This window comes from Andrographis paniculata, unplaced genomic scaffold (assembly GCF_009805555.1).
Source record: "Andrographis paniculata isolate CXL003 unplaced genomic scaffold, ASM980555v1 Contig57END, whole genome shotgun sequence".
Taxonomy (NCBI): domain Eukaryota; kingdom Viridiplantae; phylum Streptophyta; class Magnoliopsida; order Lamiales; family Acanthaceae; genus Andrographis; species Andrographis paniculata.
The window spans coordinates 630,812-645,632 of NW_026137592.1; the positions used below are offsets into that span (position 1 = coordinate 630,812).

A 14,821-nucleotide genomic window follows, 5' to 3' on the forward strand; every position below is an offset into this window, starting at 1 on the left:
ACAATTCCAAAAAGTATGTTATAATTAAGAAATTTGTGTCACTATTAGAATTGCTTTGAAATCAAGACAAACGATAATGGTGGTGGCGGGCTAATAATAACGGCTTGTCGTCTCAGCGAAGTCTAAAAACGTGTTTTACTCCTCGCTAAAAAATCGCTATTGCGACTATACTGCTGTACGGACTGGTGGTAACCGGAGAAATTCAGCGGCGCAGCACCCTCGCCGTTAAAACACGCGTTTTTTTAAGATCTCCGGCGTCGTCTGGCCAATGGTGGTGAGAGGTGAAAGTTGAAGTTGAAGCCGAATTGCTGGCCTCATATTCGGAGCGGTGGTTTAGGTGCGCGAATTCAGATCTTCCATGGCCGTTCCAGTGGAGGAAGCCATTGCGGCGCTGTCCACATTTTCGTTGGAGGTGATTTTGCGCAATTGGTTTATAAGAGTTCAGTTCAATTAATCTTGACTTAATTCAGTGAGATGTAAGGCGATATTGACATGGAATGGTTTTTTAGGATGATCAACCAGAAATTCAGGGGCCAGGGTTTTGGGTTTCAGCTGAAAGAGGCGCGACGACGAGCCCCATCGGCAAGTGTTTTCAATCGTTAAATTTTATTTATGATCTTTATGCACATTCAATTAGTCTGAGGTTTTTTTTTCTTCCATGGAGTTGCATTCATTTCGACTTCCATTTCTACTCTGGTGTTGGTAGAATTTTAAGAACTTCTTACGGGTTTTGAAATATATCATTAATTTATGTTATTGGCTGAAGTTCCACATAATTTCAGAATTGATTAAATCTTTTGGTTTGAGCTCCAAATAATTGTGGATTCAGTGAAATCTTTGAGTTTATTTCCTATTTTAAGTTCCAAAGAAATACGAGTTCGCTTCGGAGTTCCACAGGAGCCATACAGCAAGTAAGAACTAAGAATGGAGTCATTAATTGATGAATCTGTAAGAATCCAGCAAAAGGATGCTCAATGGAACATTTGATGTACGGTGTCGAGAAATAAAATTATAATTCATTTAGACAGTCTACACTGTGAATAATAATTAGTTTGGGTATATTGCATTTTTCCTTATTGTTTTTTCTTATTGTAATCATAACAAAATTCCATACATAACAACTTATGCTTGGGGGGTTTTGCTTAACTGTTTTTTTATTTTATTTTATTTTATTTTATTTTTTGTGATTAAGTTTTAAGGTATTTTTTGGCCTTTTAATGGGTATAATGCTATCAAAAGCAGAAATATGTTCATATACGTTAAAAAGTAGAGCCCAGAGGGATATTTCAATAATTGTGTGCTTCAACAAAGGCTTTGAGTTCTCTTATAAAACAATGTTTTTTGCAGTATCAGGTCTTCTCATGCTTCTGCAATTTATACAGAGCTTTGAACATTTGTCAATCAAATTTCTGTTTCATTGGTTTCTTTTTTTTTTTTTGTTATTGCAGAGTATAGTGATGTGGCTGCCTACCGATTATCTTTGTCCGAGGACACAAAATCCATAAATCAACTGGTATAATCCCATCACTTAAAAGTATTAATCCACAATTTTTTTAATTTATTTTTTCTATAGTTCCTCATTTTGATCTGGTCTCATTTTTCTGTTCATTTTGAATGAATACAAGTGGACATACTGATAGGAAATATTCAAATGTTGTTGCAGAATCTGCTTATACGAGAGGGCAAGGAAATGGGTTCAGTGCTCTACACATATAGGAGTTGCGTTAAAGCACTTCCTCAGGTGTTAGAGAATGGGTTCATTTCCTCTTGGAGAAACAAAAAGTGCATATGTTTTAGTTAGTTGTTTAAATGAAATCGCAATGCCTGTCTCACTGCAGCTTCCAGATTCTATGAAACAAAGTCAGGCAGACTTGTATCTAGAAACTTACCAAGTTTTAGACCTAGAGATGAGTCGCTTGCGGGAAATCCAGCGGTGGCAAGCATCAGCTGCATCGAAAGTATGAGTTGCCTCCTCATTTTTTTAACTATATATATTATCCAGTTCTGTTCTGACCAGGGGGATGATTACCTAGTACAGCTAGCAGCTGATATGCAGCGGTTTTCGAGGCCAGAGCGGCGCATCAATGGTCCTACTATAACACATCTATGGTCTACTGCTATCACCTTCTCTTTGTTCTTAAGTTTTGAGCTTGGTTTACTATATGGTTGTAGTAAAGTTGAAGGCTACTGTAGATCTGTTACAGAATTAAAATTTAGCTTTTCAACTGTTAAAATGTGAATGATAGTTAAGCTCTTATCTGAAAAGGTTATGCTTTGCACAATTTATTTCAGGTCCATGTTGAAGTTGCTAGATGTATTAGTACAGCTTGATCATCTAAAAAATGCCAAGGCTAGCATTCCTAATGATTTTTCTTGGTACAAACGGTATGTATGGTACTCATTATAATGAACTGCTTGTAAAATTGCTGTAATGATTTGTTGATGTTCTGTTTTGTTTCTTGTCTTGGTGCAACCTATGCTAATGACAATGAGGGGTCTTATCCTGTCTGACTCATGAATTAGATTCTCTTGCAGTACTCTAGCTAATGATAATTAAGTTAAGATGTGATTATAACTCAAGTTTTATCATGTAATGATTGCAGAGACTTTTAAGCACATCATTTTGTTGCAATTATCATGTAGTTCTTGTAAGTTAAAACAATGGCTGCAAAGGTGATTAGGATGCAACTTTGTACATCAACTTTTAGATGCAGTACCTTATACAACTTGTTTGTGATATGCATCTCATTCTGTTATCAGATAGTTCTATGTGCATCAGAGATCTTTATCATCTGTCTTGGAGCCAATTTAGTTATCATAATATAATACAACCTGAGGTGATGCCCCTCCCCAAAAAGATGGGGGGTGGGGGGGGGGGGAGAGATGGATCTTATATGGCTCTACTGAGGATCAAATGTAATATGTACTACATTTCTGATGATAGCTTTAGCTTTGACTCTCACTTTATCTTATATGAAGTTCTTTCATAATGTTCTATCACTCACTTGTCATAGCTCTTTTCATGTGCTTATCTATAGCTTCAAATCTTTCATAAGACTCAGTAGCATCTTAACCTGTAAATTATGTAATAACCAGGACATTTACACAAGTCAGTGTTCAGTGGCAAGATACTGATTCAATGAGAGAAGAACTAGATGATTTGCAGGTCAAAAGGCACTCTTTATATATATATATATATATATCTATCTTCTGAATCATTATATCGATTGTGGAATATCTGTGGATGACCGCTTTCAGTTAAAAATTTTCTATTTCACTTGAATGTTACATCGTTGTCCATCTTGACAGATCTTTTTGAGCACAAGGTGGGCTATTTTGTTGAATTTGCATGTGGAAATGTTTCGGTTCAACAAGTATCCTTCATGCCGAATGGTGTTTCTATAAGCATACTGCTCATTACCTTAAACTTATCATTATTATTGTCTAGCTTAAACTCTGTTTCAGTATGTATGTGACAGTATGGTCTTTGAGGGCACTGAAAATTGCGATTAGGGGATTAAAGTAGACTCTTTTTTCCATTTAAAGATAATATACAAGAATCAGCAGTAAACCTTCATACAGATTCTTGAATTCATGTGGTATAAGGAAGTACTTTTTCTAGTTTATCTAGTATCTAAGGTTTTGACATGGGTTACAACTAAATTTAATGTAAAGTATCATTGAAACAAATACGAAAACATCATGAATGAATTGGTCAATTAGTGCCTTATTCTATTTCAAAATCATCTCTAAAATGGAGAAAAGGGGAATAGATGTTTGCAGCTCTATATACAGTTCTATTGTCACAATTTTCTTCATTTTTCCATTTGATATTCTAAAAAAATTTGAATCTTCATATTTAATAAGTATTATATTATCTTTTCGAAAACGCGTATATAAATGAAGATGAGGAAATGAAGATTTTGCTGTTTCTTTGTTCAAAAGCTTAACCATCTTGATTTAAACTTCTACTGTATATGAAATAGTATTAAATGTTAATTTATTATCTAGTGCCTGTCAACACTCAATAAAACTTTACTTCTATATTTTTTTGTTCATTTATTATATATTGATTCTATATGATATAGCATTTAAACTCCTTAACATTCAAAAGTGTTGAAGACATTCTCCAAGTTCTCATAGTGTTTGCTGTTGAGTCCCTGGAGTTAAATTTTGCTCTTCTCTTCTCCGAGCGCCACATTCTTCTTCGTGTTTTGCCTGTTCTTGTTGTCTTGGCAGCTTCATCAGAGAAAGATAGCGAATCGCTGTACAAGCGAGTAAAAATTCACAGATTGATTAATATATTTAAGGTACATTACAGGTGCCTATTGAGTCTGTAAATGTGGGATCCTCCAAACAAGGTTCCTAGTTCCTTTGTATATTTAATGTAACTTATAGTGATTTAATTGTACCTGTGCAGAATGATCCTGTCATCCCTGCATTTCCAGACCTTCACCTTTCTCCTGCGGCAATACTGAAAGAGCTATCATCATACTTTCCAAAATTTTCTGCACAAACTCGTCTACTTGGTCTTCCTTCACCACATGAGTTGCCACCTCGGGAGGCACAAGAATATCCTTGAATTGTTTACATTCATATATGATTGTTTCTTTTTTCAGTTATCTATTCAATATTGGTCTATTTTATTTTCATCTATGAGATCTTTTCATTCAGCCTTACATTCAGGATGCATTGATGGATGAATTCATATAAAACGTTGATTAACATTCATTCATATTTTTAACCTACTTAGAGAAAGTAAATGCACTAAACTATTATCATTTGTTACCTTGATTTTGTTTACTTATCAGCGTCATTATTTGATTGTCAATCACATTGGGGCAATTCGTGCTGAACATGATGACTTCTCAATTCGCTTTGCTTCTGCCATGAATCAGGTATTCCCTCTCTCCCTATCTCTAAGCACACTCTTCATGATTTCGTCCTGTTGTCTATGTTCATATGCTTGTATTTTGACAAGCTATAGCAACTTACTGGCAGTCTATTCTACGCTATTAATTTAATTTATTCTGATGTGAGAATACAGAGGGAGTGTAATTGCCATGCTTATTTATTTAGTGTTTACAGTGGTCTGTCCCTGACATCAATAGTTAATTTTATTTGTGGTTTGTTGACTTGCTGAGACAACTACTATTTAATATTTTTTTTCAGCTTGGACTATTGAGGTCAATGGAAAGTGCAGATTTGGAGTGGGCAAAGGAAGTCAAAGGAAACGTCTATGATATGGTTGTTGAGGGCTTGCAGCTTTTAAGTAGATGGACTACACGTGTATGGGAGCAATGTGCATGGAAATTTTCACGCCCATGCAAAGATCCCATTTCTACAGAGTCAACTGAAACAACAGCGACATACTCAGACTATGAGAAGGTCTTGTTAACTTTTTATTTTCATTATTTATCTGGATGATGCCAGTGTCTAGTTATCTGCATACATCCTAGTTCATAGCTTTTGCAGATACCTGATGCTATGAATCTTCTGGATTTACCATATATAGACTTATATTTCTTGTTTGCAGAATTCTGGGTGGAACGTAATTCTTCTCTATTATCTGATAATGAGCTATTATAGAACCTCTAAATTATGCTGCAGGTGGTACGATATAATTACAGTGCTGAGGAAAGAAAAGCCTTGGTAGAACTTGTAAGCTACATCAAAGGAATCGGAACTTTAATGCAAAAATCAGATACATTGGTGGCAGATGCCTTGTGGGAGACTGTTCATGCGGAGGTCCAAGATTTTGTACAAAATATACTGGCTACTATGCTGAGAACAACCTTCCGAAAGAAGAAAGACCTTTCGAGGTAGATAATAATGTTTAGTTGTGCACACATTATATAAAATTCAGAATCCCAGTATCTTACTTGATGTTTGACTAAAGTTTTGATTCATTATATGTGACTGTCTTGGCCTGATATTCTTCACTTGTGATTTTCTTAGATTCAGCAATAGCCTGTTAAAACAATGGTCACCTGGTGCTGTGGTGCATAGTACATTTTTTTATCCGATTAACTAATGAGTTTTTGAAAGCTCTATTTATGACTTCGTAAGAACTTAACTGATGCTTGGATGTAGAGCTGACCATGTGAACAGTGATTTTACACAATAATCTGATACAAAGCAAGCTAAAAAATAGGTTTTAGAGATGACCAGGTATTGCTAAATGCTGCAATCATATCAAATAAACCAATAGGCCAAACCACCCAGTATTTGCTCTACTTTTAGTCTCAGCTCTCCTGTATTAAGTTTGCTGCAATTCACTTTTACTTTGATGAAATTGTTTATTTCATTTTATAATTTTCCGTATACCATAAACCCTGGTTTTATTATCCCCAAAGCAACTTTCATTGTTTGTTGAGCCCATCAATTTGCTATTTGCAGGATTCTGTCTGATATGCGGACACTTTCAGCAGATTGGATGGCAAATACAAGCAGGCCTGATTCTGAAATGCAGTCATTTCCGCAAGGAGGTGAAGAAAATAGAGGGAACTTCTTTTATCCAAGAGCAGTAGCTCCAACAGCCGCTCAGGTTAGTCTCTCACTCTCTTGTGATTATTTGTTTGCAGAAATCTTGTCAGTTTTATCTGCTTATCTCAAGCTTTCTTTTTTGGTCCCTTCAATACCAAATACTACTACTTCTATCAACTATTTTCTTGTTCATGTTGGCACCCATCTACCTTTTCCCTTGTAACCCACTGTTCTCATGAAAATTGTGTAATACTCTACTCATGTATTTTAAATAAATGAGGAGAAGTTCCTCTTAAATGATTCACACACTTGCTTAGTGACCTTGCTGGTGTTAAGTGTTCTCCATCTGATATAAAAGACTGGAAAAACATTTATTGTTTAACAATTTAAATTGTAGTTTTTGAAAATTGTACCCTAGATTGCACCAGACAAAATGTTTGTGTTAGAGGAAATAAATGAGAAAGGTGAATTTAGTTCCATGCATAAAACTAAGGTTGTTAACCCATACAGCCAAACCCCTGTAGCTGGTCTTATTCCACGGGCTTAAGTTGCTTTGCATTTCCTAGCAATCTATACCTTCTGAATGCCAGCTTTAGCTTTATTAATTGGAAACAGTGCCACACATAAAACTTTTCTCATTTGAACCTAACTGCTTTTTTGCTTAGGTCCATTGCCTGCAATTTTTGATTTATGAGGTGGTTTCTGGAGGCAACATGAGGAAGCCTGGTGGCCTTTTTGGCAATACTGGATCTGACATTCCAGTCAATGATTTGAAACAGCTGGAAATCTTCTTCTACAAGCTTGGATTTTTCTTAAATGTACTGGATTATACAGGTTTGACAAAGATTTCCTTTAACTGCTTTCTGAGCTTCTCCATATAAGAATATGGGTTTATTTGTTTGGAGCCTCAATGGGTTTCTTCGCACTATGCATCATATTTCTTCCCCTAATACCCTCACATCAAACACCTATTTTTCATTCTTACATTTTTTTTTTTTCATCCAACACCTCACAAACCTATTTACATAACATCAGAGGCCTAGGGTTTGTTTACTTTTGTTTCTGTTTTTTTTTGTCCTTTTCTTTTAAAGGTGAAATAGTCATTATATGTGATATGTTGAATGGAAAATAGGTGTTGAATTTGATGTTTCTGGAGAGTATTGGTAGATTGAACAATAGACAAGTAAACAAGCCTCTATGTCAATTCAAATTGTATTGGAAGAGTTCATTCTTGTATTACTTTTTTATTCAAATCATAAACAAGACTATGCTAATATAATCAGGAATATGTAGCTAAAATTATTGCTATTTACTTTGGAGGGAGTTTAAGGCACATGACACAATCAACCTGGTCAGTTTATAAATAATTTTTTTAGTACTAATACTCCAGTTTACAAACCATCCTATTCTGGCCTTTTGAAAGATATACATGTATAGTATGTGTCTACCTAATGCAACTTTTCTGTAGTTGATATTACCGTGCCATTATACTTTGTGCAGCCACAGTTGCGAATTTGACAGATCTTGGTTTCTTATGGTTCAGAGAGTTTTACTTGGAATCTTCTCGAGTAATACAGGTATTGACATAATGCTAGTCATCTTGAGGAAGTTTGATAAATGCCTATATGTTGTCTTCGCATCAAGCTTGAAGTATGATATGCCCCATTAGAATGAGTATCTTTATCATCTGGTTTGTGTAGAAACTACAGAATTTTGTCTCAAATTACTTCATCATCATTATTATATTTTCTATGGCTCCCTTGTTTCCTACCCTCTCTAATGTTAACAGCATCCTTGTCTCTCCTTGCCTACAGTTTCCTATTGAGTGCTCACTTCCGTGGATTCTAGTGGACCATGTGTTAGAATCTCAAAATGCAGGCCTTCTTGAGAGTGTCTTGATGCCCTTTGACATCTATAACGATGCTGCTCAACAGGCCCTGGTGGTGTATAAGCAGCGATTCCTTTATGATGAAGTTGAAGCAGAGGTAATTAGTCTCTAACCTATAAAATTGCCATTGCAAATATTTCTACACAGACGTACTGTGGTGACTGTGTGAAGTCCCCAAGTATCTATTTTAAAGTTATTTGATGCTGCCTAGAGATGCTAATAGCAACTTGGAGATGCCATTTCAACTCCTTTTAGATCATAGTACTTGTTTGTTCTCTTAATATTTATGCTAAAGAAGAATATATGTGTATCTGTTTCAGGCAGACAATTGTTTTGACATATTTATATCAAAATTATGTGATACTATTTTCACATACTACAAGAGCTGGGCAGCAAGGTATGCTCCTTAAAAGTGTTTTTATACTTAATTCCAACATCATTCTGAATAATCCACTTTGAGAAATTCTTAAATGTATTCTCAACTTGTCCAACTCCTCAGTGAATTATTGGATCCATCGTTCCTCTTTGCCTTAGACATTGGCGAGAAGTTTTCGGTCAAACCAAAGAGATTCACTACACTATTTAAGCTGACAAGAGTGAAGGTAAGAACTTTCCATTTTCTTCGTTATTATGTAACCCCTTTTTCTTTTTAACGATCCATCAGTGTGGTCTTTGTTTCCTTCAAAGGAACCTTTTTCTGTTTATGCATACAAACATTAGTGATTTAATTCCCAAGAGTGATAATATTTTTAATTCTACTAATTTAAATAAGTTTGCGTAATATTATCAAGTCCGTAATCAGTCAATTCTATGCATCTAGAGTTTGCTAAAAATAGAAATTAAGGGCAATTTAATTATAAAAGTTCAATTAAAAGTGATAGTAATATAGGGCTAGGACATACCTAAGGAAATGATCATGTGCATATGCATGCGGTAAAAATTTTTATATGAACATGTATAATCATTCCCACCAGATGACTTTTTTCTAGAGTGTACTTTTCCAAAGACCCACCTTTCTACAATTGGCATGCAGATGGCCCATATGTATATAAGGTAGATGGTTCTCCATGCTTAGTTGTTAATAATCTGTTTTACATTAACAGATATCTTGCAACTTCTAGAAGAGGATGCACAAGTAATTTGGATGTAAAATCATGAATTGAGTATTTTTTGTTCCACATGTTGACTTGTGTAATACTTTTTGTTGTATAAGTTGTTTGGTGAAACACAAATTAAAAGTTAAGATATAAGATACATATATGTGCGTATCCATGTAAAAAATTCTTATGCAATTAGTCTTTCCATTGTTATAATATGTGTATTCCCCTTAGATAATCCTGTTCGGTCATCTTTATCAAAATTTCATTGGAAATCTAATGAACAGTTTTTGGCCTGTAGTTACTTGGGCGGTCTATCAACTTGAGAAGTTTGATATCTGAGAGGATAAATAAAGTATGCCGGGAGAACATTGAATTTTTGTTTGATCGATTTGAATCTCAGGATCTATGTTCTATTGTGGTAAGTTACTTTGCAGCAGTTTACAGTTGTCTTATCTCAGTTCTTCCTTTCCTAATAACAAATTTAATTTCAGGAACTAGAAAAGCTTCTTGAAATTCTGCGGCTTGCGCATGAATTACTATCCAAAGAGTTGAACCTTGATTCATTTAGCCTCATGTTGAGTGAAATGCAAGAGAATGTGTCACTTGTTTCATATTCTAGCAGACTTGCTTCTCAGGTAACTTAATTTTTTTGCTGTACAATTATAGATCAGGGAGGCAATGGAAGCAAAAATTAAGATGTACAAGAATACTACAATCTCTACAAGTGTACCTATATGCAGCTTAGAATTTATGTTAATGCATCATTGTTTACAGTGTGATTTCTGGGTTATTGATTCTTTTCCTTTACATATTAATACACAATATCTCTTGAAGCTGTCTGCCCAGTGTTTGATTAAGTTCTTAATCTTAAATTTTGCAGATTTGGACAGAGATGCAAAATGACTTTTTGCCTAATTTTATCCTGTGTAATACAACTCAGCGATTTGTTAGATCATCAAGAGTGCCTCCTGTACCTCTTCAGAAGCCATCAGTTCCACATGCAAAGCCAAACTTCTATTGTGGTACCCAAGTAAGAATCACCTCGTTCTATGCCAACCAATTGGAACACCTAATTTATAACCACCCTCAACCAATGTCACATATAGTTATGATGGAATTCAGTCAAACTTAGAGAATTGCTTGTACACACTAGCGTAAATTTTCATATCAGCATAACTGTGTGATTTTTCATACATACTAGGGTGGTCGGCATTAATATACTGTAGAGTCATACAATATCAGCCAACAGAATTGGTTCTGTAGTTTTATCTTGACTTATTTATTCAGTTGTTTCCTCGAACTGATGAGAGTTAAGAAGCTTGAATGTGTCATACAATGTTGTAACTGATAATATTCAGTCAAATGCCAGCACCTTGCCTTCTAAGCTATGGTAACATAAGCACAGGAGGATTCTTAGTTACTATTGAAGGCCCTAGGATAGGCTGAATAACAAGAAGAGGACTAGCAAACTGAAGTCAATAAAATATCAAGTGGGATATGAACTATTTTTGTATCTTGACATGCAATAGTAAATTTTAATATTTTCTTGGTTTTATATCATCTATTGAAGATTTATATATATTTTCCTGGATGTTATGATCAATTTATATCTTAAATGAATTGAGAATTTGATAAATGACTGAAGCTATATATTCCTTTATGTTTCAACCACTTAATTTCCACTTCCTCGACTGCCTATGAATGTAGGAACTGAATTCTGCATACCAGAGCTTCGCCAGATTACACAGTGCATTTTTTGGTATTCCTCACATGTACTCCATTGTGAGACTTCTGGGTTCCAGATCATTGCCATGGCTCATTCGAGCTCTATTAGATCATTTATCAAACAAGGTATATTTTTCATCTATGTTTGTTTTCTAGACATAAATAGGTTATAAGCATTCATTATTCCCGTTCATACGTACACAAGGTTGATAGAAGATCTTTACCTTTTTGTTCTCATTTGCAGTATGTATTTTTATTTTGTCACTTTTTCTTAGTAAAATGCCAATGCAACATAAATTAGGATTATTCATGGTAGCCTTTTTACAAAGTTAGTGCTGCTGCATTAGCTTACCTGTATCATATGATTATAGTTAACTGTATTGATTTTATGCTAGATTTTGAAGTCTGCATCATGGGATTTATGTTACAGTTTTCTGCTGTTTCATAATTGCATGTTTCATATCTTCCTATCACTGTTTCAGATTACAACCCTTGAACCATTGATCACAGCACTGCAAGAGGCTTTACCCAAATCTATTGGATTGCTTCCTTTCGATGGAGGCGTGTCAGGTACTGATGTCCAACTAGTCAGTGTGAAAGTTTCCTTCTAAGTGCATTCATTACATATTTAGGTTTCTGGAAGAACAGACTTTTCTTTTCTTTTCTTTTTTATTTGTTCTTTAAAACAATAAATCATTTATGACCTATTATTTTAAATTTTCATGTGCATAGGTTGTGTAAGGGTCGTCCAGGAACATCTTAACTGCTGGCAGTCAAAATTGGACGTGAAAATTGAGGCTCTCCGAGGAATAAAGGAAATTGGAAGCATTCTATACTGGATGAGTTTGCTTGATATTGTTTTGGTGAGTGTCGAACTTTCGTTCTTGCTTTATCAAACATGGTAGATAGTTTTAAGAAATTAGGAAGAGCAAGTACAAGCTGATGGGTGTAGTAACTCATGAAAATCAAATATGTTAAGGCATAAAATGATGTCTTGTTCTCATACTCTTGCACATTGGCCTCTAGATATAGTATATGTCCAAGATCTAAAGCTCTTCGGGATTTTTAATTTTAGTCTTTTTGGATTTGAGGAGCTGAAGCAAAATTATGATATCTTTCCATGATTTTAGTAGACCACAACACTGAACTGGAATCATAATATATATTCATCAGTAACTTATTTTTAACCATACTAAAAAAACATCACATCAAACACCTCATTTTCATTTAAAATGTTACATATAAAATATTATGGCCAGTCAGAATATCATATTAAATAACTATTTTTATTCAAAATTTAACAATTCTAAAAACAAATCAAACCAAAGCACAACTAGTTTTGGAAATTTGAGGAGCTGAAGCGAAATCCTGATCTCCCTCCTTGTTTAATGACCAAGCAGAATTATGTTACTGAAGCATGATTTTGCCGATTTTTACTTTCAAGTTTGCTGAAATATGTTTTTGAAGATTGAAAGATGAAACAGTAGAGAAAGTCAATCTTGGTTTATATTGTTCTTTTTGGTGGTTAGGATGAATTTATCAATGTTGATTGTCATATATATGAACTTTCGATTGGCAGAGAGAAGTCGACACTAGCCAATTCATGCAAACTGCCCCTTGGCTAGGCCTAATTCCCGGTGGCGACGGACAAATTGTGCAATACCAGGACGGGGAAGACAGCCCCATCATCAGTCTATTCAAATCTGTAGCTGCCGCCATTGCATCAAATCCAGGCATCTCAAATCCATTATCATTCCGCGTCTTGTCAAGGCAGGCAGAAGCTGCTGGTATTTATTTCTTTGTCATCATCAACTGTTACCTGCTGTGAAGAGAATTTGCCCAAAAATATCTATGGGTGGACTATGCTACACCTCATCTGGTCTCCCAATTCCTACATTTTCACTTTATTCTACATTTTTGTGCCAATTTTGTTTTCAGATCTGCTGTACAAGTCAAACATCAATGCTGGAAGCGTCCTCGAATACTCACTAGCCTTCACAAGTGCTGCGATGGATAAATATTGTAGCAAATGGAGCGTGATTCCCAAGACAGGGTTTGTCGACATCACAACCTCCAAGGATTTCTACAGGATATATAGTGGCCTCCAAATCGTAAGTAACTGATTATTATTATTATTATTATTATTATTATTATTCATTTTTCAAGAGCAGCTGAATCAGGTTTCTTTGCTTGATCTCTCTATAATACCCTTTATGGAAACAGATCGAGTTGAATTGCTTATTAATTACATTAAACAAGTCAACCTAATCTTGAAAAACTCGGTTGTTAATTTATCATAGTGAAACTAACTGAGCAACTTGTGAAACCTTATTTGATTGAAGGTTTTTTGTTTAACCTCATTTGATATAGAAATTTGGATCGAGCAAATGATTTGTTTATCAAGTTGAACTCAAGCTTGGCTTGATAAAGATTCAAGTCGAGTTTCAAAGTGGAAAGTTTGTCTTGGCTGAGTAACAGCTCTACATATCCGAAAAGTACACTTCATTTATCTTTCTACCGGCTTTCATTCCGATTTCATTTTTGTTTCTTCAACTGCAGGAATATCTACAGGAATCGGTTCAGTCACAGGCAAGCCACCACGGCGCACCGGGAGACTCCATTGCTTGGGGCGCCTGCACAATCATATATTTACTCGGCCAGCAATTGCATTTCGAACTGTTCGACTTCTCCCATCAGGTCCTCAACATTGCGGAGGTTGAAGCTGCCGCAAACTCATCAGCCCACCGGAATTCCCAATTATCTCAGGTGAAATAAAATATCGAACAAACAAAATTCCTTGCAGCTCCATTACTCTTCCTTCCCATTTCTAAACCAGTGATCGAACACACAGGGCTCGGAAATCCTGCTGGAGGCCATGAAGAAAGCCCGGAGGCTGAACAACCACGTCTTCTCGATGCTGAAAGCACGGTGCCCCTTGGAGGACAAGCAGGCCTGCGCTATAAAGCAGAGCGGCGCGCCATTGCATCGGATCAAGTTTGAGAATACTGTGTCGGCGTTCGAAACTCTACCGCAGAAAGGCCTCTGAGCTGATATTGTTTGTGCAACAGGTTTGTTGCGTTCATCGGTTTATGTCTCCCTTTTGTAATATTTGATGTGTTGTTTTTCGACAATTTGGAAGCTGTAGTGTTCTTGTGATATTTTTCCATATTTTGCAAAGTTTGGTTTTCAATTCTTTGGAGAAGCATGGTAGCGAATGATCCTCACGAAAATAGTAATGTAGTTCACTAAAATTTAGTGAAATAATTTATTTTTTCCCTAATATTACAGACAGTAAATAATAAATTAGTAGATTGAACATAAAAAGCTAAACAAATTTGTTGTTTTTTAGGCAAAATTTGTTATTTATCTTTGTGAAAACTGTATGAGATTTTTTTTGAATTTCAAAAATATTGTACAGTTGTTTTAGAAAAATATAAATAGGGCTAAGATTTTTTGGTATTTTCAAAATTATTGCATAGAAAAACTTAAAAATTATTATGTGCTACATCTTTTTAAAATAGTTTTTAAATTTTCAAACAATCGGACTAGGAGTAATTTTGTCATTTTAAAATCGCAAATTTTTATTACAAAATTACCCCTGAACGTTCATTACACGTGGCCA

At 35.1% G+C, this 14,821-nt stretch overlaps 1 protein-coding gene across 1 annotated transcript; it reads left to right on the forward strand.

Moving 5' to 3' along the window:
* The first annotated feature begins 99 nt into the window (after positions 1-99).
* On the forward strand, positions 100-14,392 carry LOC127257137 (protein PIR). Its single transcript, XM_051283467.1, has 30 exons — positions 100-412; positions 510-582; positions 1,449-1,513; positions 1,664-1,741; positions 1,839-1,958; positions 2,039-2,109; positions 2,293-2,385; positions 3,097-3,166; positions 3,310-3,374; positions 4,115-4,310; positions 4,421-4,572; positions 4,805-4,898; positions 5,173-5,388; positions 5,611-5,822; positions 6,400-6,547; positions 7,152-7,320; positions 7,987-8,063; positions 8,301-8,471; positions 8,695-8,771; positions 8,874-8,976; positions 9,773-9,892; positions 9,966-10,109; positions 10,355-10,504; positions 11,182-11,325; positions 11,682-11,769; positions 11,932-12,062; positions 12,779-12,986; positions 13,138-13,310; positions 13,759-13,965; positions 14,051-14,392. Exons 1-30 carry the CDS (start codon positions 359-361, stop codon positions 14,243-14,245), a joined length of 3,864 nt encoding a protein of 1,287 aa, XP_051139424.1. The 5' UTR covers positions 100-358; the 3' UTR covers positions 14,246-14,392.
* Positions 14,393-14,821: the final 429 nt, after the last annotated feature.